General features: G+C 56.9%; 1 protein-coding gene across 16 annotated transcripts in view; it reads right to left on the reverse strand.

Annotated features, from left to right (window-relative positions):
- Plec (plectin) overlaps window positions 1–25,427 on the reverse strand; it is a 62,094-nt gene that overhangs the window by 15,637 nt on the left and 21,030 nt on the right. For 5 of the 16 annotated variants that reach the window (XM_057791356.1, XM_057791357.1, XM_057791358.1 and 2 more), the window contains 21 exons: window positions 8,036–8,097; window positions 7,842–7,856; window positions 7,624–7,713; window positions 7,292–7,327; window positions 6,749–6,826; window positions 6,554–6,646; window positions 5,413–5,579; window positions 4,641–4,756; window positions 4,459–4,565; window positions 4,252–4,371; window positions 4,084–4,179; window positions 3,825–3,952; window positions 3,454–3,547; window positions 2,587–2,741; window positions 2,197–2,506; window positions 2,039–2,116; window positions 1,802–1,963; window positions 1,527–1,631; window positions 1,340–1,435; window positions 1,007–1,132; window positions 44–196 (listed from right to left, as the gene is read on the reverse strand). In XM_057791356.1, the coding sequence (XP_057647339.1) occupies window positions 44–196; window positions 1,007–1,132; window positions 1,340–1,435; window positions 1,527–1,631; window positions 1,802–1,963; window positions 2,039–2,116; window positions 2,197–2,506; window positions 2,587–2,741; window positions 3,454–3,547; window positions 3,825–3,952; window positions 4,084–4,179; window positions 4,252–4,371; window positions 4,459–4,565; window positions 4,641–4,756; window positions 5,413–5,579; window positions 6,554–6,646; window positions 6,749–6,826; window positions 7,292–7,327; window positions 7,624–7,713; window positions 7,842–7,856; window positions 8,036–8,097 (2,387 nt within the window). Of the gene's footprint in view, window positions 1–43; window positions 197–1,006; window positions 1,133–1,339; window positions 1,436–1,526; window positions 1,632–1,801; window positions 1,964–2,038; window positions 2,117–2,196; window positions 2,507–2,586; window positions 2,742–3,453; window positions 3,548–3,824; window positions 3,953–4,083; window positions 4,180–4,251; window positions 4,372–4,458; window positions 4,566–4,640; window positions 4,757–5,412; window positions 5,580–6,553; window positions 6,647–6,748; window positions 6,827–7,291; window positions 7,328–7,623; window positions 7,714–7,841; window positions 7,857–8,035; window positions 8,098–8,761; window positions 8,909–11,691; window positions 11,831–13,289; window positions 13,402–25,427 lie in introns of those variants that run through there. The other 11 variants (XM_057791372.1, XM_057791361.1, XM_057791371.1 and 8 more) reach the window with 9 other exon arrangements.

The raw sequence follows: 25,427 nt of genomic DNA on the forward strand, positions 1-25,427 counted from the left end.
GGCCAACCCATCCCATCTGGGCACAGCCTAGCCCAGCTCTTACCTCCACCTGCTTGTAGTCACACACAGCCAGCAGAGGCACGTGGCCCCGCACAGGGTAGGCAGGGTTACGTGGCTTCAACTGCACAATGGCCTTGGCCCGCTTGGCCAGGCCTGAGAGGTGCCCCTTGTACTCATTCAGCTGCTCCTTCTCGTCCTGTAGGGAGGGGAGGCTCGGGGTTAATCCATCTCACTTCAGATGCAGAGATACCTGGCCCAGAAAGCAGCAGACACCCCCAGTACCCTGTCTGGGGAGACTTTTGATGCTAGGAATGAGGGCACTTAAGGCAGTTAAGAGGGTACAGGCTTCCACAGGTTGATTCCACTGACCTCCTTCCTTCCAACCAAGACTAGGTACCCCACCCCTACCCTACCCAAGGCCACTCCTGCATCCTCTAAAGAAGGAAGCCGGTCTACTTACAAACCAGCCCCTGCAATGATCTCAGCCCTGCTCTCTCCCCTTCTAACTGTAAAAGAAGGTCATCCTCCTCCCCCATCTAACCTGAAGGGAGCGGAGGAAGAAGAAACCTCACCAAGTTCTCCCATCCTCTCAGGTAAGTACTGTAGCTGGTCCAGTCTCTGCAGATCATAGAACCAGCTTCCTACTCTCCCCTCTGCCTCTAGGACTCCCTATCCAGAGTACTGAGACTATTGGAGATACCCCCAACCATGCCCTAGTGTATATGGGCACCATGGCCAGCTGCCCAGCTGCCCTCCACAGCACTGCAGCTATGCCTGCTCCAATCATCGATGCCTATCCACCACAGGGCTGCTAACAGCTCCACTCAGGTAGAGGGGAGTGGTTCACGCCAGCCCACCAGCCTGGCACCCATCTTTCTGTTTGCTGCACAGCCACACCCCTGTGTGTCTCCTTGGCCTTGCTGGCCTTCCACCCCATCCACAGGTACCCACAGAGCCCACATTCCATCCAGTCTGCCTTTCTGTTTCTTGTTCACATCTGCCTCACCTGGGCATCCTGCAGCAGGTCCTCCAGCCTGGTGACGGTGATGGAGCGGTCACAGGTGTACTTCCTGCGCAATGTCTCCTGTAGTTTCTGCAGCTGTTCCTCAGCCTCCCGTACGTCTGAAAAGAACTGGGGCAGGAGGAAGGAAGGGTCACACAAGGCTGACAAGCCCAAACCCCAGGCAAGCAAAGGCCAAGAAGCCAGGGACGAGGGATGAGGTGCTGGAACCCTCCAAGGAGGACTGGCAGTCAGGGCTACACATATGTCAGGGGCTATAGGGGCTCTTCCAGGGCACTGCAGCCGAGCCACAGGAGACAGAGGCGCTCTGGTCCTCACCTGGAAGTAGGCTGTGTTCTCTTTCAAGTGTGCTTCAATGCAGCAACACAGCTGTAGCATCCAGCTCCACTGGGTCTGCAAGGCAGCCTGGAAGGACTGTAGACGACACGGTCCTTAGACCCCACCCCCACGCCATCAGTTCCATCACCCCCACCGAAGCTCATAAGCCCTGCAGCCATGCCCCCACCTCCACTGTGGGCCGGGCAGGATGGTCCTCCCGCAGCAGCCGGTCCCCAGTATTCTGGATCTCCTTGATTTTCTTTTCCTTCATTTCTAGTTCACGCATCAGGGCCTGACAAAAAAAGGAAAGGGTCTCAGGGAAATTTCAGGAAGGCTGTAAATGTAAGGTGTCCCACGCCCGTCTCCACAGAGACCTGAAGCTGAACCATGGGAGACAATAGGGATGTGAGTGGGGAGGGAGAGGGTGGACACAGCGGTACTGTGAAGAAAAAGCCGCCTCACCGAGTAACTCTCCTTCTTGGCAGCCATGTTGGTGTTGCGGTCACTCCAGTCAAAGCCCACTTCCTCCTCTTCCTTCTCATTCAGCCACATCAGCTCCTTGGTAGCTGCCGCCACAAACCCGTGCAGGCTCTCCAGGGACCGGAGGCGGGCCTTGGAGGAGTTCTTTAAGTAGGAAGGAATGAGTCAGCTGACTGCTGCTGCCCACCCCTCCCAGCCACCTGCAGTCCCCCCACTCACCAGCAGCTTTGCATACTGCAGGTCCAGGCGACCCAGGCAGTCTCGGTAGGCACCCCTGGTGGCAGGGGAGAGCTGGCTCTGCAAAAGAGAGGAGCGTAAGGTCTGCAGTGGCCCGGGCCTGGCCCACAACCATCGCCTACCCCAAGTGTCCCGCTTACCTCATCATTCCGTGCCCGCTCGATCTTGGCCCGGAATTCCTCAATAGACTGATGCATGCCTCGGTGGCTGCCCAGCTGGGCCTCTACACTAGGCAAGTCCACGCCCCACTCAGCACTGTCTATTCGACGCTGGTTCTCCTCGACCCACGCCAGCAGATCTTGCAGGTAGCGCAGTGTAGAGTCCTCTAGATCTGGGCGCCTCTGTGTACTCTGCAGGGTCACTTGGGTCACAGGGGCAGCCACTCCTGCCTTCAGCCGGAGGTTGTACTCAGTGCGGATGGCTACCAGGCGCTCGTGCAGACGATACACCCTGAGAAGGCACGGGAGTTGGCAAGGGGGTCAGGTGGGTCTCAGGCCGCCTAACCCACCCTTCCTAGGTACAGCACGTACCTCCGGTACATCTGTTCGCCCTGTGGGTGCCGCCCATCTTTAAGGGTCTGCACATCATTGAAGAGCAGCCGAATCATGCCATCAGCCTTGTCCAGGTCTCGCTCCACCTCTCCCGCCCGCTGAGCCGCCTTGCCTGAGGCCAGCAGCCGAATGTCCTGCAAGATGGTCCTGTGTGACTTGGTCTGGCTGACTCTCCTACTCACTGCCTAAGGTTCTCAACCAAGGCTGCCCCTTCACCCACTTCTCCAGCCGAAGATCAAGGTCCTGTCTGGCTCGTAGCCAGATCCCCATTCTTTCCTCTCCCTCCTGGCAATCCCCCGTTTCTTCCTATTATGGTTCTAGACAAATCCCTATCAGTTCTTCTCTGGGAAATCAGGATCCACCCAAAAGATTCCCCACTAGGCCCAGGGACAGAGACTGGCACAGCTCTGTCCGTGGAATCCCCCTGCCTCACCTCTATCATCTACTACACAACAGCTCCCACCCAGGCCCACACAGCTTGGGCCCTCTGGGCCCCATGGCACTTATCCAGCAATGAGGCTGGGGTCTCCCCACTTCCTATTTCCTGAAAAGGGAGAGGATGAAGGAAAGAGGGCTATACTGGAATGAGTCAAGGAGGCTGAGTCCTGCCTAGTGGCCAGAGGCCAGTTCTGCTCTCAAAAGGAGGTCAGAGTTGGCAGCAAACCAGAAGGGCCTGGTTTTCCCGCCCTAGTGCCACACCCTGCGCCTGTAGCCCAGCAGGCCACAGCCCTGGCTGCAGAGTAAGCAACTCAGGGCTCCTCCCATCTCCCTCAGGCCTGGAGGGGTGCCCACTCTACCCTTTCCCTGCCACCCCGCCCCCTCGCCCCCTCCTCCTCTCCCCCTCACCGACTGCAGCAGGGAGTCGGCCTGGTTCAGCTGCTCCTCACACAACCCAGCCTCCATCTGCAGTTTGCTCACGATGCGCTGAAGACACTCCAGCCTATGAACCAGACGACCCCAGAGGCCCACAGTGAGCCACTGGGCCCACCACACTCTGGGGCCAGAGAGTGGCTCCCCTCTGCTCTGGCCTCACTGCCTGCCTGGGGTGTACTGCCCTACTGGCCCTGAGTAAGGGAGCTTGGTTGGGTTTCCCAGCCTAAGGGGGGGGGATTTCCTCCTCAGGCAATGACTCACCCTGGGGTGGCTCCCCTGCCACCGCAGGGCCCCACCCGTGCCTGCTGCCTCCCACACTGCCCGCCACACTCCACATGGCCCACCTCTCAAACTCGCTCCGGAGTTGCTTCTCCCTCTCCAGAATGGCCACATGCAGCTTGCCCCATTCCTTTTCCACGTCTAGCGGGTGGTAGCCGGGAGGAATCTTGAGCTGGCCTGCTTGTACTGCCCCCTGTGAACAGGGACAAGCTCAGGCCTGAACCGGTCATAAGGCCTCCTGGATGCTCATCTCTACCCCCGGCTAGGCTAGCCTACAAGCCAGGAGACACCCCGCTCACTTCCCTCAGGCACACCTCACTTTACCTCCAAGGACTGATAGATGCCTTTGGACCGGTTCTTGTCTGCCTCCTTGGCAGGAAGCTCAGTCTCCTTGAACTTCAGAAACTGGCACCACAGAATCTGTGGAAATGAGGGGTGTCAGCAGCTACACCAAGACAACCAAAGGACACCAGCCCCAGAAGGCGGGCCCACCTCGATCTCCTCGAAGCTGGAGGGGAACTTGCGTTCCTCAAAGGCAGCAGTATGGTGTCGGATCCACTGCAGAAGCAGCAACACAAGCTCCCGGTACTCCTGCCAGCGAAGCTGCAGCTCCTGCAGGCAAGGGAGTGGACAAGCGGGCATCAGGGTCTTGGGTTCTGGGCTGAGGCCCACCTTTCACCCATTGTGGGCTACACTCACATTGGCCCTCACTCCATCCTGTGCGCCGGGCACGCGGGGCATGGCGTCATACAGGGATGAAACATAGGTGATGATAGACTTCTCATCAGGCTGAGGGACATCCACATCTGCAGGGGAAGGCTGGTTCAGTGGGGCCCGAGCCGCAAGGGTGAAGATGGGGAAAGCCAGTGAGTGGTTCATACCTTCTGGGTCCAGGAGCCTCGTAACTCCCAGGTCCCGCTCTGCCACGGAGAAGGCCTGGTCTAGGTTCTCCAGGTTGGTCTGACGATACACTTTATTCATATCAATGAGCATGGGTCTGCGGACAAGTGGGAAGGGGCGGGGACAAGGCTACATAGACACATTCCTTCAGACATCCCAGCAAACAGAGCCCCGCTCCATACCCTCTTAAAGCCACACCACCTGCTTCACTAACAGCTCCGATCTACAATGGGGAAGATGTTTGGGGTTGGTGGGTTGTTGTTTTGAGGCAGGTCTCACTGTGTAACCCTGGCTGACTGGTCTGTAACTCATACGTAGAGCAGATTCACAGAACCACCTGTCTCCGTGTCTGCCGCCAGAGTGCTGGCATTAAAGGCATGAACCACCACACCCAACAACGGGACCCAAGAAGTCTCTGCTGGGCACTAGTGCAGGAGCAGTATGCTGGCTAGATATCATCAACTTGGGTTCCTACAGTCTCCCTGCCCAGCAAGTTCCATCAGAGAGTCCATGTGGACATGACCAGACCGGAAGAACAGAGGTGTTTGGGAAAGGCCCTGGTGGAGACAGCAGGGCCCTGCTCCAGGCACCTCCCAGAGGAGGTTGCAGAAATTCAATGCACCCTGCAGGCACCAGGTTCCAACAGTGGAAGACAACTCCTCCGGCTGCCTCTCTGCCCTGACTTGTTTGGAAGTCACCAGCTTGAAGTGCTCCCAAACCTCCAGCCTTCCTCTGTTCCCTGGGAGCACATACTTGTGCCGGTGGATGATAGCATTGAAGAGACGGCCATCACGCCAACTGGTGGTGAAGTTGTCACAACGCAGGCCTTGGTAGCCCTCTACCATCCGCTGTGACCACAGCAGCAGCTTTTCCTTCGCGGTCATGTCCTCCGACTGCCCGCTCACCTGAATGTCTGAGATCTGCCACACACAGCAGACAGAGGCAGGAATTCAGTCCTGGCCATCTGGCCCGCCTCACCACCCACACCACCGGATGCTTTGACTGCCCGCATGGAAGCAGAGCAGCTCAGCATGCAATTGCAACACCCCGGGCTCCCAGGCTACCCGGGCACATTGGGGTTCCTGGGGTTAAAGTCTACCACATTTATCTCAAGACCAGGCCACTCCAACAGGCAGCTTCCACAGAAGACAATGGAGTAATGTCTACTGTCAAATGATTGATACTTTGGGGCTCCCCTTAGCTGGGGGAGGCTGGAGTATACTCTGAACCCCCAGAGGCTAGCAAGCAACACAGATGAAGGGTAATGGACACAAGAAGAGCAACCCTCAAAGTTGGTCCAGCTGTTGAGGGTGAAGGGGCAGGTCAAGGCACCTCTCTAGTTGCAGGCCCAGGTGGAGGGAGTAGTGTCTGGAAACTAGATATGATGTGTGGGGCTGGCATCCTGACCCTAAGTCCAATGGCGGGTCAGGGTCTAGCAGCCTGCCTGTTGTCAGTATGCATGCCACCCTGTCCCTAGCTGTCTGTTTGCTGCCCAACCCATGTGACTCAGCTACCATGCCAGCCTGGCTTTTAGGACCAAGATCTTAGATTTGTGGCTTCCTGTGAGGCCAGCACAGGCAATAGATGAGTCACCCAGGGTATCCCTGCAGCTCCAGAAACTTCTCTAGGCAGCCAGCAGAAAATGCATTCCTCTACAAGGAGGTTCTACCAGCCCTATCTAGCCAGGGCCCGAGGGCACAGAATAGGCAGATCTTGGCGAGAGAGGATTACACCCTGGAACCACAGAGCTAGCAAGCATATGCTCAGACTGGCAGGAAGGCTCAAAGGCACCACCTCCTGGGCCACACCCTAGCCAGAAATAGGGCCAGCCAACTCGCCATGGAACCCACCAAATTCCTAGGGGAAGGTGGATGGTAGGCGGATAGCCACCTACCTGGAAGTGCAGGATGATGGTCCAGATCAGGCCCAGGGTCAGCTTGGGGTTGCCGTCAGCAATGTCATCATTTCTGATGTTCACTAACTTCACCTGAGAACAAATGGTTCAGTCACAACCCACAGCAGAGCAAGGTGGCTGGGTTTGGGGTTTATGACCTAGAGCCTGGGGCCAGGTAGAAAGAGGTTTACTTACCTGGCGATGTCGGAGATAGTCCAGGGCAATCTGAACATTCTGCAGCTTGTGGAATCGCATCCTCCCCTTCTCTCGGGGCTGAGAGGAGGCAAGACACAGTTACAGTCCACAGGGCAACAGTCACGTCAAGGCCCCCCACCCTTCAGCCACCCCCAAAGCAGCAGCAGCCCCTCCATCATCCCAGGTTCACCCTCCTCAGCTGGATGACCACCAGTCCAGGGGCAGGCTCGGAAAGCCAGCAACCCCAGCTGTGGGAAGGAAGGAAGGGAGTGGGGAGGAGACAATAGCCAGGAAGCCACAGGCGGAGGGCAGTGGCATTGAAGGGGGTCCTCAGTGGTGCCCACTGTAGCTTCTGGTGAGTCTCTGGCCCAGCCCCGGGCAGGCAGCAGGGAGGGCAGCAGGCAGCTTGACACACAGCCATCAGCCCGCCCAGGAGCCAGATGTGGGCCAGGCTGGAGTGGCCGCCATCCCCAGGTGAGTTGGGTGGGCTCCACGGTCTTGGGAAGCCCAGGTGCCGCCATGCCAGCAGGCACAACCACTCACCAGGCGCAAACTCCTGATTACGTCCCGCTCCCTCGGCTGCCCAGCCAGAGCAGGGCAAAGGGTAAAGGGCAGAGGTCAAGATTCAGAGTCCAAGCAGCAGAGAAACCAAAGCAGAGCAGAGCATGAGGTTACTGTGTTAGAGCTCAAAGGCAGAGAACAGCGGGGGGGCCATGGCCATTCACTGGCCTGGCCTTTGGTTGTAATGCCAACACCCTGGCCAGGGGGAGCCATTGGGGTTGGAGGAGGCTGGAGAAGGTGAGAGACCAAGCTGGACACTGAGTGGGCAGTAGGAAAAGGCCCCAAGGAAGGCAGGCAGGCAGGGACACACATACCAGGCTGTCCCCTGAGAGGACTTCCAGCAGGGAAATGAGGTTGTGGCCATCACGGAGGTCTTCATACAGGTCACTGATGTGCCTCTGAGCCTGTGGAAACAGCAGGGACCAAGATGGTCACAGATGAGAATCCCCATAGCCACTCGGGCACTGGGCACTGCACTGGGTGTAAAGAAGCAGGGGCGTGGAGCACACCCCTGCCCCATGCAGGCACCTACCTCTGCCCTCCAGTGCTACAGCAGAGACCATGAGAGACGAGAAAGGAGGAAGAAAGAGACAGGAGTGAGTGTGGGAGGAAAGGACAGAAAATAACAGGTTTCAGAGATGAAAGGGGAGCTTAGGAAGTGTGAGAACACCCTGGGGGGGGTGTGGGCTGGGGAACCCTCCCAACTCACAAGCAGACACCACTAACCTTGATAAGGTGTTTGTTGACCCACTTGGTGAAGGTTTTCTTCTGCACGCGGTCCCGTTCATCTGGAGGAGACAAAATCCGTTTACCTCGAGCCTGGGAGAAGCCTAGAAAGGCCCCCAGAGGTGAGCATCGCGCAGACACAGCGGCCTGCTGGGCCAAATCTTGCCTGACGAGGTTCCACCAGGACAACCCCACACCTTTCCCAGATCAGAAAGGCTCAGGTCCCCCAAGAAACCTCCCCATACAGACACCAGAGATCAAGGCAGCCAGGTCTACCCTGCCCTAGTCCACAAAAGGGACCGGTCCTAGCAGGGTGGTGCTGTTCAAAACTTCCTTTGTTTCTGAAAGAGAGGAGGTCTAGAGCCACTGTGCCCAGAGCCCACAGCATACAAGTCCCAGCCTGCCCCACCCCACATGCCGCCTCCCAAGCTGAGCAAGAGCAAGAGTATGGGACCAGCATGGCTTTTGGAGGGAAAGTCAAGTGTCCCTGACAGGAAAGCAAGCCTTCCCAGAGATACAGAGAGCCCTAGACACCCTGGTCCCTGGCTTAAAGCTCAAGGACCAATCACTGATGGGCATGGATCACTGGCCCCCATCTTGGAGCCTGTGCCTGAAATCCATACCCTTGTAACAAGGCCCTACCACCCCCAATCTGTGCCAAGGCTTCCTGATACAGGAAGGACCCTTCCTGTCACCAAGGCCCTGCCCAGAAGGAATGCCAGCTACCTTTCTTGCCCTCGGAGGCCCTGAGTACAGCCAGGTAGAGGTTGTCCTCTGAGCTGGTTCTCTTGCTACCCAGGCCCTCGGGCTCAGGCACACGGAGCCGGTGCTGAGACATGGTGCTGCCCCCGCCCCTTCGTCACCCTGCGCTCCGTATAGGCAGCCTCGTGTGGCACACAGGCTGCTGAAGGCTGCCGCAAGCTGCTCTGGACACTAACTCAATGGAGGCTCAGCTCAGACTGGAGTCCTGGCGGCCACTCCCTTGCCTGCTGTACTCCCAGCAAGGCCGTCCCACCCCAGGAGCCTAACCCCGCCTTGCCCGCCCCCCAGAGGGGAGTGTCCCTGCGGGAAAGGAGGAAGGCAGCCCCTCCCCCATGGCCACACCCTCAGCCCACCAGAAACAGGAAACCCGGGTTTCCTCACCCACCCTACCCACAGCAGTAGAACCTGGGTACAGAGATGGGGGAGGGAGGGCTGGCCCCAGGATCACAAGGGAGCACATACTATCCCATGGCCATCCAGAAGGATCTTGTATTACACGCGGTGAGCAGAGGCTCCTGCCATTCATGGGTGTTATTGTGTAGATATAGCAGGTTATTTCCCTGTAGAGTGACTGCAGAAGAAACTCCTAGGGTGGGGACCACCTGCCTGTCTACTTCTGGAAATTCCCCTAAAGCATACCTCCTCAAGCCTGCACTGAGCAGGGACTATGCCCTATCCAAGTAGCCCCCACAACTGCTAGGTTTCCAGACCCTATGGAAGGACTTCCTGGCTTTGGCAGCGTCTCCCACAGGATCCCAGCAGTCCAGCCCAAGCCAGCCCAGCCAGGCAAAGCACACCTCAGGCAAGAACAGCTCATAGCTCAGCGGTGACTCATCCCAGCAGGGTAGACCAGCCCAAGCTGCAGGGACACCTCCCCAAGCTGCAGGGACACCTCCCCAGTTGGGGTGGGAGAAAGGGCTTCTGGGGCAGCAGGCAGCACACCAAGGGGATACAGCCAGTGAGTCAGACCTGGGGAGGGGGCCTGGGTGCTGTGACTCACTAGAAAAGAAGCTGTACCTTGGTGCAGGATGGGGCTTTTTGCAGCAGGGTATGGCAGGCAGATAACAGCTGTTACGTGCTGTAAAGGTGGAGGACCCGGGCAAAGGGCACAGGGGCACCTGTGACTAGACCTGTCTATTGTAGCCTCTGGCTCCCTTGGGTCAGGAGATGGAGCCACCTATGGCTAGCAACTGGAACTGTCCAACCTACCCGACCCACTCTAGGAAAAATGTACCACCCAAACCACAAGAATTTTCCAGCCCAGGCATCAGCCTTGATGTGATCCAGCTGTGAGTTGCTAAGAACCAGCCCCCTTCCCAGTGTCGAAGGCCTCACCATTCCAGGAAAGGCTTGCCCTATGCTGCCCTTGCTGCTGCCCTTATGGCCACAAGAGGGCATCAAAACTCTGTAGGGCGGAGTAGGAGCCAGTGCCTGAGTTAGGCCTGCGATTAACCCAGCGCACGAGGCTCTGCGAGTGTCATGCACTACCCCTCCCATGAGGGTTCACTTCGGCCCCCAACACAAGACCATCTACCTCTTTCTCCTCTAGCCTGACAACCACCACAACCCACCAGAGATGATTCCTCCCACTCCAGAGGTCTTCTGAACCTCAAATCTGACTCTACACTGGTCAGTGCTCTGGAAGCTTCTCAGAGACCAGGCCAGCAACCTCCCAGTCAGAAAGCTAACCCTTCAGAGAAGTGGAGGTGTGCTGGAGCTGGAGAGAGGGCTCCGTGGCTAAGAGCACTGGCTGCGCTTCCAAAGGTTCTGAATTCAATTCCCAGCTACCACATGGTGGCTCACAGCCATCTCTAAGGGGGTCTGGTGCCCTCTTCTCTCTGATGGTTGTGTATATATAAATAACCGGAGCGGTGGCTGCGCTGCAGATGTGAACCGTCACTCTGCTGAGAGCTCAGGCTCCTGGAAAGGGGACAGCAGTCGATCGCAGGAACCCAAGGAACCACTAGGACATGGGGGTGGAGTGGGGAGGGGAGGGGAGGGAACAGCAGGATCTGACATCTAAGATATACACTGACCCTAACCCAACCTCCAGCCAAACTGCTTTTCCAGCGTCTTCGTCTTTGCCACTATGATGTCCCCAGGATGCTGCCTGGAAAGTGGATTCCGTTCCAGGTAGCAGTTTCCACCTGCCAAGTGACCTCTGAAGCACCCTTTCCCTGAACATCAGTCTATTTCTAGGGGCCTCAGAGCTCACGCTTACCCTCACCTCTCCAGCTCTGCCTTGCCCCTTGCGGGAAATGTCCCCTTCCCTGCTCATCCTACGCAGACTCTCAAACTCACAGGTTCCCAAGATGCCCAGCTCCCACCTGACCAGAAACCAGCCATGCCCTCAAATGCTACTGCACACCTCATGGGGCTCTCCCCACGAGCTATCCAATCAGCCCCAGGGACACCCCTCACTCCCATACTGTATTGCACATGTGTAAAAAGCAGCTGACCCTCAGCAGCAAGTCAGTCTCCTAAGTATGGTCCTACAAAGAATGTCTTTTCCTGCTTCCAGCGAAGTGGTAACAAAATAGCAAAAGAATCCCTCCCCACCTAAGACGCTCACACACAGACACACGATGCACACGCACACTGGAAGAGAACCTCGAAGGCCATCCACAGCACAAGTGGGACGGCCCAGAGCCCCACCCTCAACGCAAGCTCCGCTCGGGGGATCTTCCCAACAGCTAAAGCACGGGACCCGGAAAACCCTCTGGCCCGCCCACTTACCATCCCCCTCCTCCAGAGGAAAACCTATCCCTGAGCGAGACAACCCCGCCTTCCTCCCCAGGTGTTTCCGGACCTTGGAGGCGGGGCTGTACCTGGGCCAAGTACCACCCCCTTCACAAACTCAGGACCTGCCCACCAACCTGAGCGGCCGCACCCACCTACGCAACACAGTTGCCCGTAGAGGTAGCCCCGGCGGACCTGCTCGCAGCCTCCATCCAGCCAGCAGGGAGGCTCCAGCAGGACCTCCCTCTGCGAAGTGAAGACGCCCTTCGCCGCCCACGCCCACGTCCCTGCCATGGCCAGGAACCCCGGGTGCCCCGGATTGCTCAAAGAGACACGAGAGCCGTGCTCCCTGCTTGTGTTCAAGGCTGAAGGCCCTGGCTTGGCTTTCCACGTTCGCCCCCGCCCACCGGACGCAATGCCCAGACCCGGAGAACCTGCCCCTGCTGCAAGCGCCCCGCCCCGCCCAGTGTGGGCCAGGAAGCCGCGCCCCAACCCATAGGGAGCTCGCCGGAACTCGAGGGAACAGGGGTGCAGGTACCCTCTAGGTCAAAAGAGTCTGGGAACTCTCCTCCCCTGCCCATGGTTAACTCTCAGGCGCATGGCCACTGTGGGAGTGTCACTCCTAGCAGGGTGTGCAAGTGTCACCCGCTCCAAGAGGCCGGATCAACTGAGGCGACGGGCAGAGTACAGAACTTCGGGCGACCACGCCCACACCTTGCATTACAAAGCATCAAGTGAACCAAGAGGGGACACAGGGACCCCCTTCCCTCTTGTGGTGACAAGAAACAAAACTGAATTAGCTCAGGGAGGAGGGCCCAGCGTCCTCAGAGGGGAAGAAGCCCTTGGACCTGAGCCTGTGCATTCTGTTGGATGCCACTGTTTACAGCTGATTCACTGGCTTCTGGGAACCCTAGAGCCACGTCTGGAAAACCCGTTCTAAGATCCACGTCCTGGCGATCTTCCACTGGACGCTAAGACCTAGCAGGCCCGCTAGGGGGCAAGAGACCATAAACGCAATCCCATCAGTCCTGGCCTGAGGTGCATCTCAAGAGGGCAGTCCCTCTCTGGCCTGAAGCCCTGGTGCAGAACTGCCAATCCCCAGGGACTGTCCCAGGCTCCATTCACTTCAGCCCCACCCCATTCTGCGGTGAGCATGGCCACCTCGGACCATAGCCCAAGAGCTGGTGACTTTGAGGAGAGGGCAGAACAGAACCTAACTGCTTGCCCCACAACTGGTCCTGAGTCCTATGCCATGTTGGAGGACACTCAGACAAACTGCCTTTGTGTAATTCAGCCTACACTCTGTGGGCAGGAAGGCCACTAGGCAGGCATTGTGTCCTGCCCAGATCAGCCTGTGAACCTGTCACTCTGGTTTCTCGCTGCTGTGGCAAAGAAGAGTGGCCTTTCTTTAAAAGGCAGGCATTCCCACAGGCCTGCGCCTTCAAACCAGAGCTCACCCCCAGCCTCTTTCCATTCACCTACCCAGGACCTGCTGCAGGTTAGACAGCCTCAAAACTCCCCCCCCCACACACACACAGCACACCCCAGGAAGTGGAAGGATCTTCAATGCAGAGTGGGCACAGGGTAGGCAACCTGCTTTCACAAACACGGGTATTTCACTCAGGAGCAGGAAGAGGAGGGTTCAGAGAAGGCAAGGGGGCGGGAGGAAGGCGGACCCTCCACCCCCTGCCCCGCCCCAGTCTCCTAGCAGGGGCAGTGGCCCCATGACAGTGGCAGAGGCAAGGGTGCTTACCTTGCTCATCCTGTGCCTGCCGATGCCCTTTGCGCCAGTGCCATACGGCAGCCAAAGTGACAACATGCCCCACGACTACCAGGGAGGGAAACAGGCTGCCCGACGGCTCCATGGCTGCCACACTGAATGGGCAGAGCCGTCCTCACCAGGGACCAGCTGCTGCGAAGTCAGACAACACCTCCCTGCATGGAGGGTGGGCGAAAGAGTCCCCCAGGACCAAAGCCCAGCCTGCCTGCTGCTGACCTGCCTTCCGAGGCAGCCCTACTGTACGTACTATCTGCACTCAGCCGGGGGACAATGTACAGTCCCCTCGGCGGCACCAAATGCGCTCTTACTCAGCCTCCTCCCAGCCTCCTCCCTCCCGCGGCTCTTGGCCGCTCCCCACCCGCACTCCCCACAGGGCCCAGCTCAGCTGTCTCTACGCAGAGCCACAGACGCTCAAGGTTAACCGGAGCCTTAACTCTTGCCTACCCGCAGCCACACCCGCCAGGAGGAGGGGCCTGTAGCTCTTCTCCCCGGGCCTCAGCCCCCCAGCCTAGCCTGGGCAGACTCAACACTGATCCTCTCTCCCAAGTCAAGCCTAACCAGCACTCCTCGTCCCCATCAGGAGGAGGACCCAAACTCTTAGTCTACTTCCAAGGGTGCCCTCTGGGAACAGCCACCAAGCACAGAGGGTGAATGGATGTCAGTACCCAGTCCCTCACTGCCCTTCCCCAGGCCTACAGCTGACCCCCACCATGCTGAAAGACGGGTGGGCTCCTCACAAGCCCCAAGCTCCCATGTGCGATCTTGGACAGGGTCTGAGGGAGAGGCCAGTGAGGCTAGGCAGCCGGGTGTATACAGAGGGAGACAGAGGCCATGGCCTCCAGCCTAGCGGGGTTCCCAAAAGCTCTGAAGGGTTGCCCCACCTACCGGGCACGATCTTCATTGGGGACAGCGACAGGAGCCCACGGGGCGAACAGGGAGCGGGCAAGGAGCGGGCAAGGGGCGTGGGGAGGGTCACAGGCCCCTCTGAGGCAGAAGCCTGCAGCGGCAGTGCTGAGGCTGGAGGAGGGCAGAGCTTTCCAGCCCTGTCAGCAGAAGTTGGGGGAGGGGAGAGGAGCTATGGGCAGGGGGCCCAGGGGGATATAAATATCCAAGGAGGGCAAGCAACGCCCGTCACTTGTCCAGACTTAGTACATGACGTATGGAGCCCAGGCTCACTGGAGTCCCATCTGGCTCGGTGGCCCCACAACACGTAGCTCCCCCACCTCATTGCCCTCCCCTCCCCAGCACCCCCATGGATGATACTATAATAAGGAGGTCCCTGGCACCAGGATCTACCATGGATGGAGGCAGAAGTGGACTCAGGCTCATGTTCCCTTGGGAGAGGGTGCTGCCCATGCCCTGCCCAATTTATAGGGTGCTCTTGGGAAATGCCACATGGGCCAAAGAGGCACAGCCCCTTTCCTCCCAGAGAGCTCTGTGCTCCAAGTCACTCAACACAACACCTGGCCCCAGGGCAATCAGGACTGCTCCTCCAAGGTCACACTAGAAGCCAGGCAGCCCAAAACTGGGGCCTAAGTCAAGGGAACATTCACTCACCTGCCCCCATCAGGCTGCACCTCCCACCCCAGGCCTCTCCTTCTGGTACCCCTCAGAGTCCCAGCACTGGAGGTCTGTGGAGACACAGTGTCCCCACAGGTCAGCAAGCAGGCTCAGAATACATCCGCCATATGCAATACTGACCTGGACCCCAGTGCTTCCTGAGAAACAAGCAGCATGTGTGCATGCTTCTGTTTGCAGGGGAGACACACTGGGCCCTGACTGACAGACAGCAGAGGAACTAGTCTGTCCTCCATTCTGTAACGCTTCCTGTGTCGAGCACCGCTCTACTATAATCTTGAGGACAGCCTATAAAGTCTTGGGCAATGAGAACACTATTCAGATGAGGAAACTGAGGCACGGTAACAGTGCTGAGCTGGCCTGAGGTTCCACAAGGTCAAGTGACTCTCCGTCAACACAGCACAGCCAGCCGTGGACTCTGACTGCTGAGGTGGGCCCCCTGCTCACACTGGGCGATGAGTGCATGAGAAGGCCGGGCTACCACAGCCTCCTGCTCCTCTGCACCACATGCCAGAAACTCATTTCTGCAAAAACCTACCCTGTGGTGGCCAGCTCTGGGCAGCCAGGGACTGGACTGACTGGGGCTGGGGTAGGACCCCTGGAAGTCCCAAGGGCAGGCCTCTAAAGAGACCCCTGCTGGCCAGTAGTGAGCAGGGACAGAGAGAGGCAGGCGGGGTTCTGCTGGAGCTCAGAAGCCTCCGCAGAGCCTGTGTCTCCACAGCCTCAGTGACAGCCCCCAAAGATAGCCCCTGGCTCTGGGCAGCCCCTCTTCCACTCAGCCTGCCCTGGGCACCCTGCCCCATATTCCACACACCCTGGGCTAGCCGTGAGGAGCCATGCCATCCCTAAGTCATACCTGAGGTCATGAGAACTACCAGTAGGGGATACCACCCCACCCCTACTCTACCCAGGGACCTGCCCCCTGCCATGGAGAGCCCAACCTCAGCTAGAGACTTTGATCCCTCACTGTCTATCCTCTACCCGAGCCTCCACTACTGCTGTCCCCTACCTTGGCCCAGCTGGATCAGCTCCTCCATGCTGTACCTATCCATAGCTGCTGTTCTTGGAGCCAGCAGAGAGGAAGGGAAGGCAGGAAGGAGGGGAGGGGTGGGAAGCAAAGCGAGGGCTTGCTCATGCCCCGGCCTCCACACCCAGCAATAGGCTCCTCCTCATGGCTGACTAAAGGGTCCCCATAGTCAGTCAGACCAACAGAGCCCAAGCATGGGGACCGGTACTAGTGGGTAGCCTAGGCAGACCAACCGAGGAATACAGACTAAAGACCTGCCTTTGTCCCTAAACTTTGGGGTCCCAGTTCACTAGTCTTCCCTACTGGTTTTGCCAGGCAAAGTTCAATTCACCCCATGGCCTCTAATTCCCTCTATATCCTCTCCCTCTGCCAGTTGAGCCTTGCCGCCCCACCCACCCACATTTCAATCATTCATATGCTAAGAGGCATATTCCATGTAGATGTGAGGGATGCAGAGCCCTGTATACATGCACACACACCATTTTGATGGTGTTAGGGGTCACACTCAGTACCCACCACTTTGCGCAAGCTGAATTTCTCCACTCAACTTTTTTCTTTTCTTTTTTTTTTTTTTTTTTTTTTGGTTTTTCGAGACAGGGTTTCTCTGTGGCTTTGGAGCCTGTCCTGGAACTAGCTCTGTAGACCAGGCTGGCCTCGAACTCACAGAGATCCGCCTGCCTCTGCCTCCCAAGTGCTGGGATTAAAGGCGTGCGCCACCATCGCCCGGCTCAACTTTTTTCTTTTAGCTACATACATATAGTGTGTGTGTGTGTGTGTGCGCGCGCACGCGCAGCACAGCAAGAATGCAGAGATCAGAGGATAACTATGAGGAGCCAGTTCCCTTCCTCCACCTTGTAGGTCCAGGGATCAAATTCGGGCCATCAGACTTATCAGCAAGCATCTTTATTTGCTGAACCATCTTTCTGGCCCCTCTCCACTCCTCCTTGACATTCACATTCCCTCAGACCCCCAAATCTGGTCCTTTCCCTTGCCCAAATCCCCCACAACTAGCTCAGTCCCCTAGTCTGAGCAGATATGACATCTCGTAACCGTCCCCATTTCCTTCCACCAGCTGTCTATAACCAGGGAAATGCAAACCTGGTGTGTCCACAACCTGTAAAAACCTCCCAGAGTTCTTCAGATTCTTTCCTGCATCCTGGTACCAACTAGCACCTGCCAAGAGTCACAGCCCATCTGAGCAGGGGCTACGAGGCTGTGAGGAAGGCAAGGCAGCAGCCCATGCATGCCACACCCAGTGGAGGATCACAGGGAAGAGCTGGGTGCATCAGCCACGTGGAGGCATGCAAAGAGAGGAATTGGTTTAGCTCTCCGATTGCTCCTAAAGTCACCCCCCACCACCACAGTCTCCTCACCTAGTATGGGGGTGGGGGCTGGGGCGCAGGGGCTTCATGTGAAACTACAAGATAGTGACACTCTCCACATGAATGTGCTCATGAGAGATGGGGGGGGCACTCCCAGTTCACCTTGCCCTGTCTCTGGCTCCCTGACCAGGGCTATATGGACAGACGTAGGGCCATCTAACTGAGGCCACGCTGGTGACCATAGACTTCTACATGACCCACTGAAGGGGCCGTGCTTTAGAAAGTGACAGCCTTTGTGGCTCACTGCTTGTTCATTTTTAACCCTAAGAAGCCAGTGGTTTTAGATGGCATCAGATCTGCCCCAGCCTGTACGCGGAGCTATAATGCCTCTGCCACCAGACACACCCAGCACCTAAGGCCCCAAGCTCAGTCCTGAGGGTGTGGGGAGAATCCGCCCGGGGCCCTGACTCAGTCTGAAGCTGGACCTTATTTCCTGTTGGAAACTCTGAATTGCCACACGCGGTTGTGGCTGGGAAGACTGAGTCACCTCCATCAGAGATGGGGAGGGAGAGTTGCCCTCCTCTTTGCCCACTACAGCCACACCCAAAACCCCCTCCTAGTCCTGCTGCCAGCTGCTGGCCCAGTCCACACAAGGACAAGGAAGCAAGGCAAGAAAAGCAGGGGAAGGCTCCCCTCCCACTCACCACACCCAAAAGGAAAGAGCTGAGACATAGCCATGGTTACAGCAAAGCTGGAGAGGCCACCAACATGCCTAAGGCCATGGAGAGAGCCCAGAGGCCATTCTCAGCCTTCAGCTTCCCTGGCCCTTCCAGGTACTCTCATTCCTCCAACAAGCCAAAGAAGTCTAACCCTGAAAGGCCAGAACCGAGGCTTCTGCCCAGGCAGCTGTGCCCAATGTAAGGTCCACCCCTCACTCTAGATTCCCTGTTCCACTCCTGGAGAACAAGCTCCTCCCCACACCCTAAAGAGGGAGGTGGACGCCAGGCTGTTCTGGTACCTGCCTATATTACATGAATAATGCTGGAGGTTCTGTGATGCCCTCAGCGGGCACAAAGGACAATGTGTCTCAGGAGAGCCTGCACAAGCACGTAAGCCCATCCATGTCCTGATGGCAGAAGGGCGTAAGGACGGAAAGAGTGGTTTCTGGTAGTTCCTGGCTAATGGGGTCTTGTCCCATCCTCTAAGATCTGGTTCCCAAATGGAAAACAAACAAACAAACAAACAAATAAAACCCTCACCTAGACCACAGGCTAAGCTAGCACCCCATGCTCTGGCCCCTGGCCTCCTAGGCAATGCTCCTCTGCCCTTCCCACCTCACCTAGAGCCACTCTACCACCAGACCATGGCCATCTCCAAGCAGGAGACCCAGTCATGGAACCCTCTGTACTAGTCATATAATGCAGACTGTGAGCCACTCGGCCATAGAAGACAGACTCAAGCCTCAATGGACAAGTGGTTTGCCTGGGTCAGTCCCATGCCAGTGGCTCTTCTACACACCCCACTTCTGAAAAGAGGGACCTCCAAAGGCCACCGGGGCGGAGAGAGGAGTAGGTGGGGGCGAGGGCAAGGACAGTGCTGGAGAGGGGTACAAGCAGGGCTATGCCAACAGCTGGTCCTGCCAGTCTTAGGGCCTGCAGGCCCCGCCCCCACCAGGATTTGCCTGGAGGCGTTCAAGCCACGTGGGTTCAATGGCTAGAATATCCAGTACCCTCAGGCAGAAAGGGCGCCACCTGCTGATAGGAACAGAGCCCATACACACAACCTGTGCTGCCCACCACAGCCCACCAGACTTAAGCCCAGCCACTAAAAACACCCACAGTCCCTTCCCACCCTTCTCGGCCTGGAGCCAGAATGCAGCTGACCTGTGGCTGGGGCAGGCTCCGGGCCTGGCCTGGCCAGGGTCCCCACGGTGGTGGCAGACACCATAGGGGTTTCAGGTGCCCCCTCCTCAGGCTCCTTCCTGCGATAGACCTTCCGCTCCTCACGGACAGGGTCCTCAGCTGGCAGAGGACCCCGCTTTGGTGGGCAGCTCAGGGGACCTTGTACAGCCTGCACATGAGGGGAGCGACGACGTGCAGGCATCACCATGGCGACAGGGCGGCGCACACGCTGCAGAGAGGCAGGCACGATCTCTGGTGGCAGGTGTAGGTACTGGCGCAGGTGGTCAATGCCCTCGTTGGTCAGGTACCAGTAGAAGTGACGCCACGCAAAGGTCTCCCGCACCAGGCCCCGAGCTCGCAGTGAGGCCATGGCACGCATGACCTGTAGATTGGTGACGCCAGGCACATGGGGATGCAGGCTGCGGGGCCGCCGATCCTTCTTGGCCACCATAACCCCCTCACGAAAGAGCACCTCATAGATGGCCCGGAGCTGGTCCAACGGCATGAGCATGCCTGCCACCATGGCTGTTGGATGCCTGCTGGTCAGCACAGTGTGAGGGCAGCAAGTGGGGCACAGCCAGAAGGCTGACGAGGCTCCTTTGGCAAAGGATGTGGCAGGGGCCACTGGCAAGTAGGCAAGCAGGCTCCGGTTCTAAGCACAAGGGCGCAGGCTCAGGGGCAGTGTGGCTCCAGCGCCTGGCTCTGTGAATTCCTGCCGGCAAGGCTGCCTGTCTGAGCCTCCCGCCTGCCCGCCCTCCAGGACGCCTAGGCCAGCCCCCTCTGACTCAGCAGCAGGGCCGGCCCCTCCCACAACTGACAGGGCCCCTTGAAGAGTGGGGGGCACCAATAAACTGCTCCTCCCTTCCCGGGCCACATATAGCTCCAATGTTAGAAATTACATCAGTTTCTAAAATACTTCTTCAAGGTTCACAGACTGTGAAGGACAAGGTGGGGTCTAACATGGATCAAGAATTATCCCCAAAAGATGACAGAATGGACAGAAAAAGGAGAGCAGAGAGCAGGAGGGTCCTCATTGTAAGAACAGCTCCCCCAGATTGTGATCTCGGGAACCATCAGTTCACAACTATCTGAAAGGAGGGGCTGCCTGAATTGGAAAGATGGAAGAGTCCAAAGGAAGAAGATTAGGGCCTGGAGAGGAATTTGGGGTTTGCGGGGAGACACCGGGGCAGAGACCTGAAGAAGAGCAGGGGCAGCAGCCAGAACACACAGACAGCTGGCTCTAGGTGCCACTGCTGCTGTCATCGGAAAAAGAAAGGGACAGTGCCCCTATCTCCAAATGCCCACAGAAGTTAACACTCCCATGCCAGGCCAGGAACAAAGCCACTTTTCCAGCCCAGGAGCTCTGCAGAGAGCTCAGGGCGGAGTGATCTGGGCGAGGCCTCCACCCACCCACACCTCCAGCGCAGCTGTTGGAGACCAGGGACTCCCAGCTGCCGCAGGAAATCAAAGTCACCATGTCCCTGATGCCCCAGGCTTGGTGGCCCTACCATCTAAAAATTCCCTACCCCCCGAGCAGCCTGAGTGTCCACTTGTGGCCAGAGAGGCAGGTGCTGGGGAGAGGACACGAGGACACCATTAGGGACCGACGTGAAAGGAAGAGGAACTATCACATGCCTGAAGGACTGCCTGGCACAGCTGTCAATACTGCCGGGTCCTCATAACCGAGGGTCCAGCATGGTTAGAGTCTGTGTCGGATGCCACCCAATACCCCAACTCTCCATTTTGTGCCCCCACCAAACCCACATGCCATTAAGGCTCTCCCTAAGCGGACACACCCATTCCCACCAAGCACAGCAAACCCAGGAACTGATTATAAATAGGGCGGGGGTGGGGGATCCTGCGGTGGGAGGTGCTGGCCAGCGGCAGGCAGGCAGCCAACAAAGCAGTGCGTGGGGCGGGTTTATGGGCTGTCACCATGGCGCCCCAGCAGACTCCAAACATACAGACACAGGGCTGGTAGCGGGTGGAAACTCTGAAGGCTCAGCCAACAAGTTCCCAAAGCCCTCCCTGAGGCCAACTCAGCCAGCTCACTGCGGCAGGGCTCTCCCTGTACCACGCCCCTAGCCTGGTCAAGGCAGGAAGGGGGCCAGGCCCTCATAGCCCAGCCCTGGGAGGGCGGGGCAGCACTAACTAAGTCAGGTCTGCAAGACCGAGAGTATATAGCCTAGCCGCTACACATCCCATCCCTGCAGGACCTAAGGATTCTCCACACCAGTGTTTTAGCTTTAGGAACAATGCAAACAGTTCAAACAAGTTCCTACTTGCTTGGTCTGTCTCCAGACCTCTCCTCACTACCCTATACTTAACCCATTCCCACTCAACATTCCCCCCATCTTCCTGACATCATTTCTTAACCTAATTCCATCTAATCTCCAACCCCACACCCCCCAAGCCAATACATATCTCACCACCATCGCCAAAGGATCTCCAGTCACATCTAAAGTCCTCTGAGCCCTTGGATCTGAAGTCTCTTCTGTCTAGACCCACGTGGGTGCTCTTCCAGTGGCTAACTCCCCCGCCACCATCCCCATCCCACCCCTAGGCAGGAGAGGGCAGTAGTTCCCAGCACCAGAGCAATGGCTTAGGGAATCTCTCCTCCCTCCCGCCAGTCCGAGCACCTGCAGGCCTGAGATCGCAGGGAGGAGCCTAGAACACATGTCCTCCCACATCTGATCCCACGTGCACAGGCATACACACAACCCTGGTCTGGGTCTGCTTGTCTCCAGGGTCCCTGGGCTTAGGAGAACTCCCTGTGCCCTGCCCTATCTTACGGAAACACCGAGAAGCTGCTGATTCAGCACTGAAAGAGACCAGCCACACTAACTGGCCAGCCCCTTTAGGTTTCCAGAGCAACCAGACAGTGCCCTTGGGCAGTCCCCTAGCCCCCCAACCCTGGACAAAAGAGCCACAGTGTGGCCTTTCCCAGGGCCAGCCCGTCTGGCGCCTAGTGCCTTGGGCATGAAGGTCCCTACAGGCCTACACTGCCCGCTCAAACCCCAATCTGTGAGGCATCTGGCCAAGGCGGGGAGTGCAGGCTGATTGCTCAGGGGCCAAGCTTGCTCGCACCCTCCCACTGGTACTGCTGCTGCACTCAGCCCTGCCCAATCCAGTACTCACTGCAGGGCTGCGGGGCTGCTGCAGGAGCTCCTCTCACCCAGTCCTAGGAGGAAACCTGGAAGAGCAGAGCCTAGGTTCCTCCATCTGCAGCTCAGCACCTTTCAATGCTACCAGGAAGACAGCTGACCCTGACGCTCACCCGTGGGATGTTGCACCCAGACAGAGGTCACTGAGTGTCCGAAAGCCAGGTTCCTCAAGACTGTACCTTTGAGGGAGCTGATCTCATGCTGGATGGCTCTGGAGGGGTCCATGTCTTCACTTAGGGACTGAGGACGGTGTGCTGCAGCCACTGTGTGCAGGACTGCACCGCACGCACCGCACTGTCCAAGGCCAGCACTGCAGCTTGGAGGAGGAGCTAGGAGGTGTGGGGCAGGGCTTGCTAGTCAGGGGCGGGGCTTCTGCTGATCAATGCTCAGGACACTTCTGACAAAAGCGCATGCTCCAGGCCATGCACCACACTGCCCCTCCCCTTCTACACAGCCAGCATGAGCTTCCTAACCAATAAAGTCCAGCCGGACTACCCAGACAACAGACAACAGCCAAGTATGTGTGCAAGCCAGCTCCACAGTCCAGGGCCCCTGCTACCTGAGAATCCTATGAATGGCCTGCAGATTGCACCTGCACAGGGCCTGTCCCTCACATTGAAGCCTCAGTCACCTATTCACTTCTTACAGGGGACACACAGTCTGGACCTCCAGCTTTGTCCCATATGGAGGGCAACCAGCAGCATGCCTTCCCTAGGTCCTGTCCCATTCAATCTCTTCAAGTGTGACACTTGGTCACTGCACCATCCTAGGTTCAAGATGCTTCCATGTCCCAGCCCTTCCTCTCCAGTCAGACTGTTTTTGCCATGCCCTACCTGTCCAGCTGTGGTATCGGCCACCAGCATCCCATTCTCCATCAACCTCAGTCAACTTTGGGGTCACTATCCCTCACAGCCCACTCCCCAAAGTTTTCTGACTCTGCCCTTCAGTATGTCCCCTTGTTACCACTTTTACGGCCACCCAGAATGACATGGAATTCGTAACAGGGTCCAGTCCTCTGGTCCTGTACCACTACCAAGAAGCAGGCCACAGCCGATCTGCTCCAACCAGCACAGAGGTCAGCAGCACACTGTTGGTAACTGCCTGCATCCTAGACAGGATGTCCATGCCAGCAGGAGATCAGTTCTACCTCCTTCTGTGTCCCACAAAAAGTCACCAGAGAACGTGTGGACCCCTGGTCCTCTGTGCTGGGTAAACAATGAGGGACAGAGGTGACTCCACAGGATGTTTCCAGCCTCCCTCAGTCTCCAGGCACACTCAAGCCTATACTCTGGGTCCTCTCCCAAGACCCTCTGTTGGTTTCTCAGATTCAGAGTACCCATCTTTTTGCAGACAGGCCTACAGCATGGGTCAAGTCAGAGCCAGGGAGGCCATGAAAACGGCACAGGAATAATGCTGGCAACACCCACAGACATAGACTAAGAATCCAGGTATCGGTTTCATATGGCTCTTGAACCCCTCAGCCCCCATTCTTGCCATCTTGGGGACTCAGTCAGTCGACTAGTTTCCAGACGTGGGGAAATAAGTAAATAATTAAAACATGATTTTTGCCTTGCACACGCCTTTAATCCCAGCACTCAGGAGGCAGAGACAGGCAGATTTCTGTGAGTTCAAGGCCAGCCTGGCCTACAAAGAGAGTTCCAAGACAGCCAGGGCAACACAGACCACAGAGAGAAACCCTGACTTCAAGAAAAAAAAGATCCCCACAATTTTCTAAATACTCCCACTTAAATTTCTACTTTTTACTAAGTTGTACCTGGACAAGCTGTGTGTCTGTGTGTCTGTCTGTGCATGCACACGTGTGTGTGGAGGGTGTGCAGACTAGAGGCAAATTCAGGTCGCTGTCCACCTTGTTTTGAACCTGGGTCTTCTGCAAGAACAAGTGTTCTTTTATTTTGTAATTGATATTTATTTAGGTCTACATTTTTCTCTGCTCCCCTCCCTGCCTCTCCCCTCTCTCCTTCAATCCTCCGCCAAGGTCCCCATGCTCCCAATTTACTCAGGCGATCTTGTCTTTTTCTACTTTCTACTTCCCATGTAGATTAGATCTATGTAAGTCTCTCTTAGTGTCCACATTGTTGTCTAAGTTCTCTGGAATTGTGGTTTGTAGGCTGGCTTTCTTTGCTTTATGTTTAAAAACCACCTATGAATGAGTTCATGTGATAATTGTCTTTTTTGTGTCTGGGTTATCTCACTCAAAATAATGTTTTCTAGCTCCTTCCATTTTCCTGCAAAATTCAAGCTGCCATTATTTTTTTCGGCTGTGTAGTAAATGTACTACATTTTTCTTATCCATTCTTCAATTGAGGGGCATTCAAGTTGTTTCCAGGTTCTGGCTATGACAAACAAAGCTGCTATGAATACAGTTGAGCACATGTCCTTGTGGCATGATTGAGCATCCATTGTTTTTATACCAAAAAGTGGTATTACTGGGTCTTGAGGAAGGTTGTTAAGAACAAGTGTTCTTAACTGCTGAGCCATCCCTCCAGCCCCAAGAACTGGCAAATATCAAGGCTGAAAATGGAGAAAGGCCTGGGGGAAAGAGAGATGTCCTTGGGGAGGAAGCAGGATGGTGGCACAAAATCAAAATGCCTGTTTCTCCATCTTTGTTTGACGAGAAGCAACTTCTGGTCCCTCGCCACAGTGCTCAGCTTTTCCCCCACCTCACTGCCCACACCATGATTCTAGGCCCCTGGCAATCAACTGTGGATTAGAGACACATTTTACTGACAAAGCAGTAAGACATTCACTGCAGCAGCTGGGCTCACCAGCATGGGACACAGCAGAAAGCCACAACCTCCAACTTGTCCTGGCTATCTTCAGAGGACAGGCAGTCTGGCCATGCACCACTCCCATGGTGACTAAAGGTCCAATCATGTCATCTGCCCTAGGGACACACATCCTGAACAAAGACACGTCCTCTTGAAGCTTTCTGACAATACCAAGAAAGGAAGAAACACCCTAAGAACTCCAGGATCTGGATCAAGCCAGATCCTCTCCTCCACACATTGAGCAACCCTTTCTCACACATGCCCTGTGACCCTAGCGAGCTCTTCCACATACCCAAACCAAAGGCGAAGCCCTGGTCCAATCCTGCGTCC

The sequence above is a fragment of the Chionomys nivalis genome, chromosome 17 (genome assembly GCF_950005125.1).
Source record: "Chionomys nivalis chromosome 17, mChiNiv1.1, whole genome shotgun sequence".
In the NCBI taxonomy this organism is placed as follows: Eukaryota; Metazoa; Chordata; class Mammalia; order Rodentia; family Cricetidae; genus Chionomys; species Chionomys nivalis.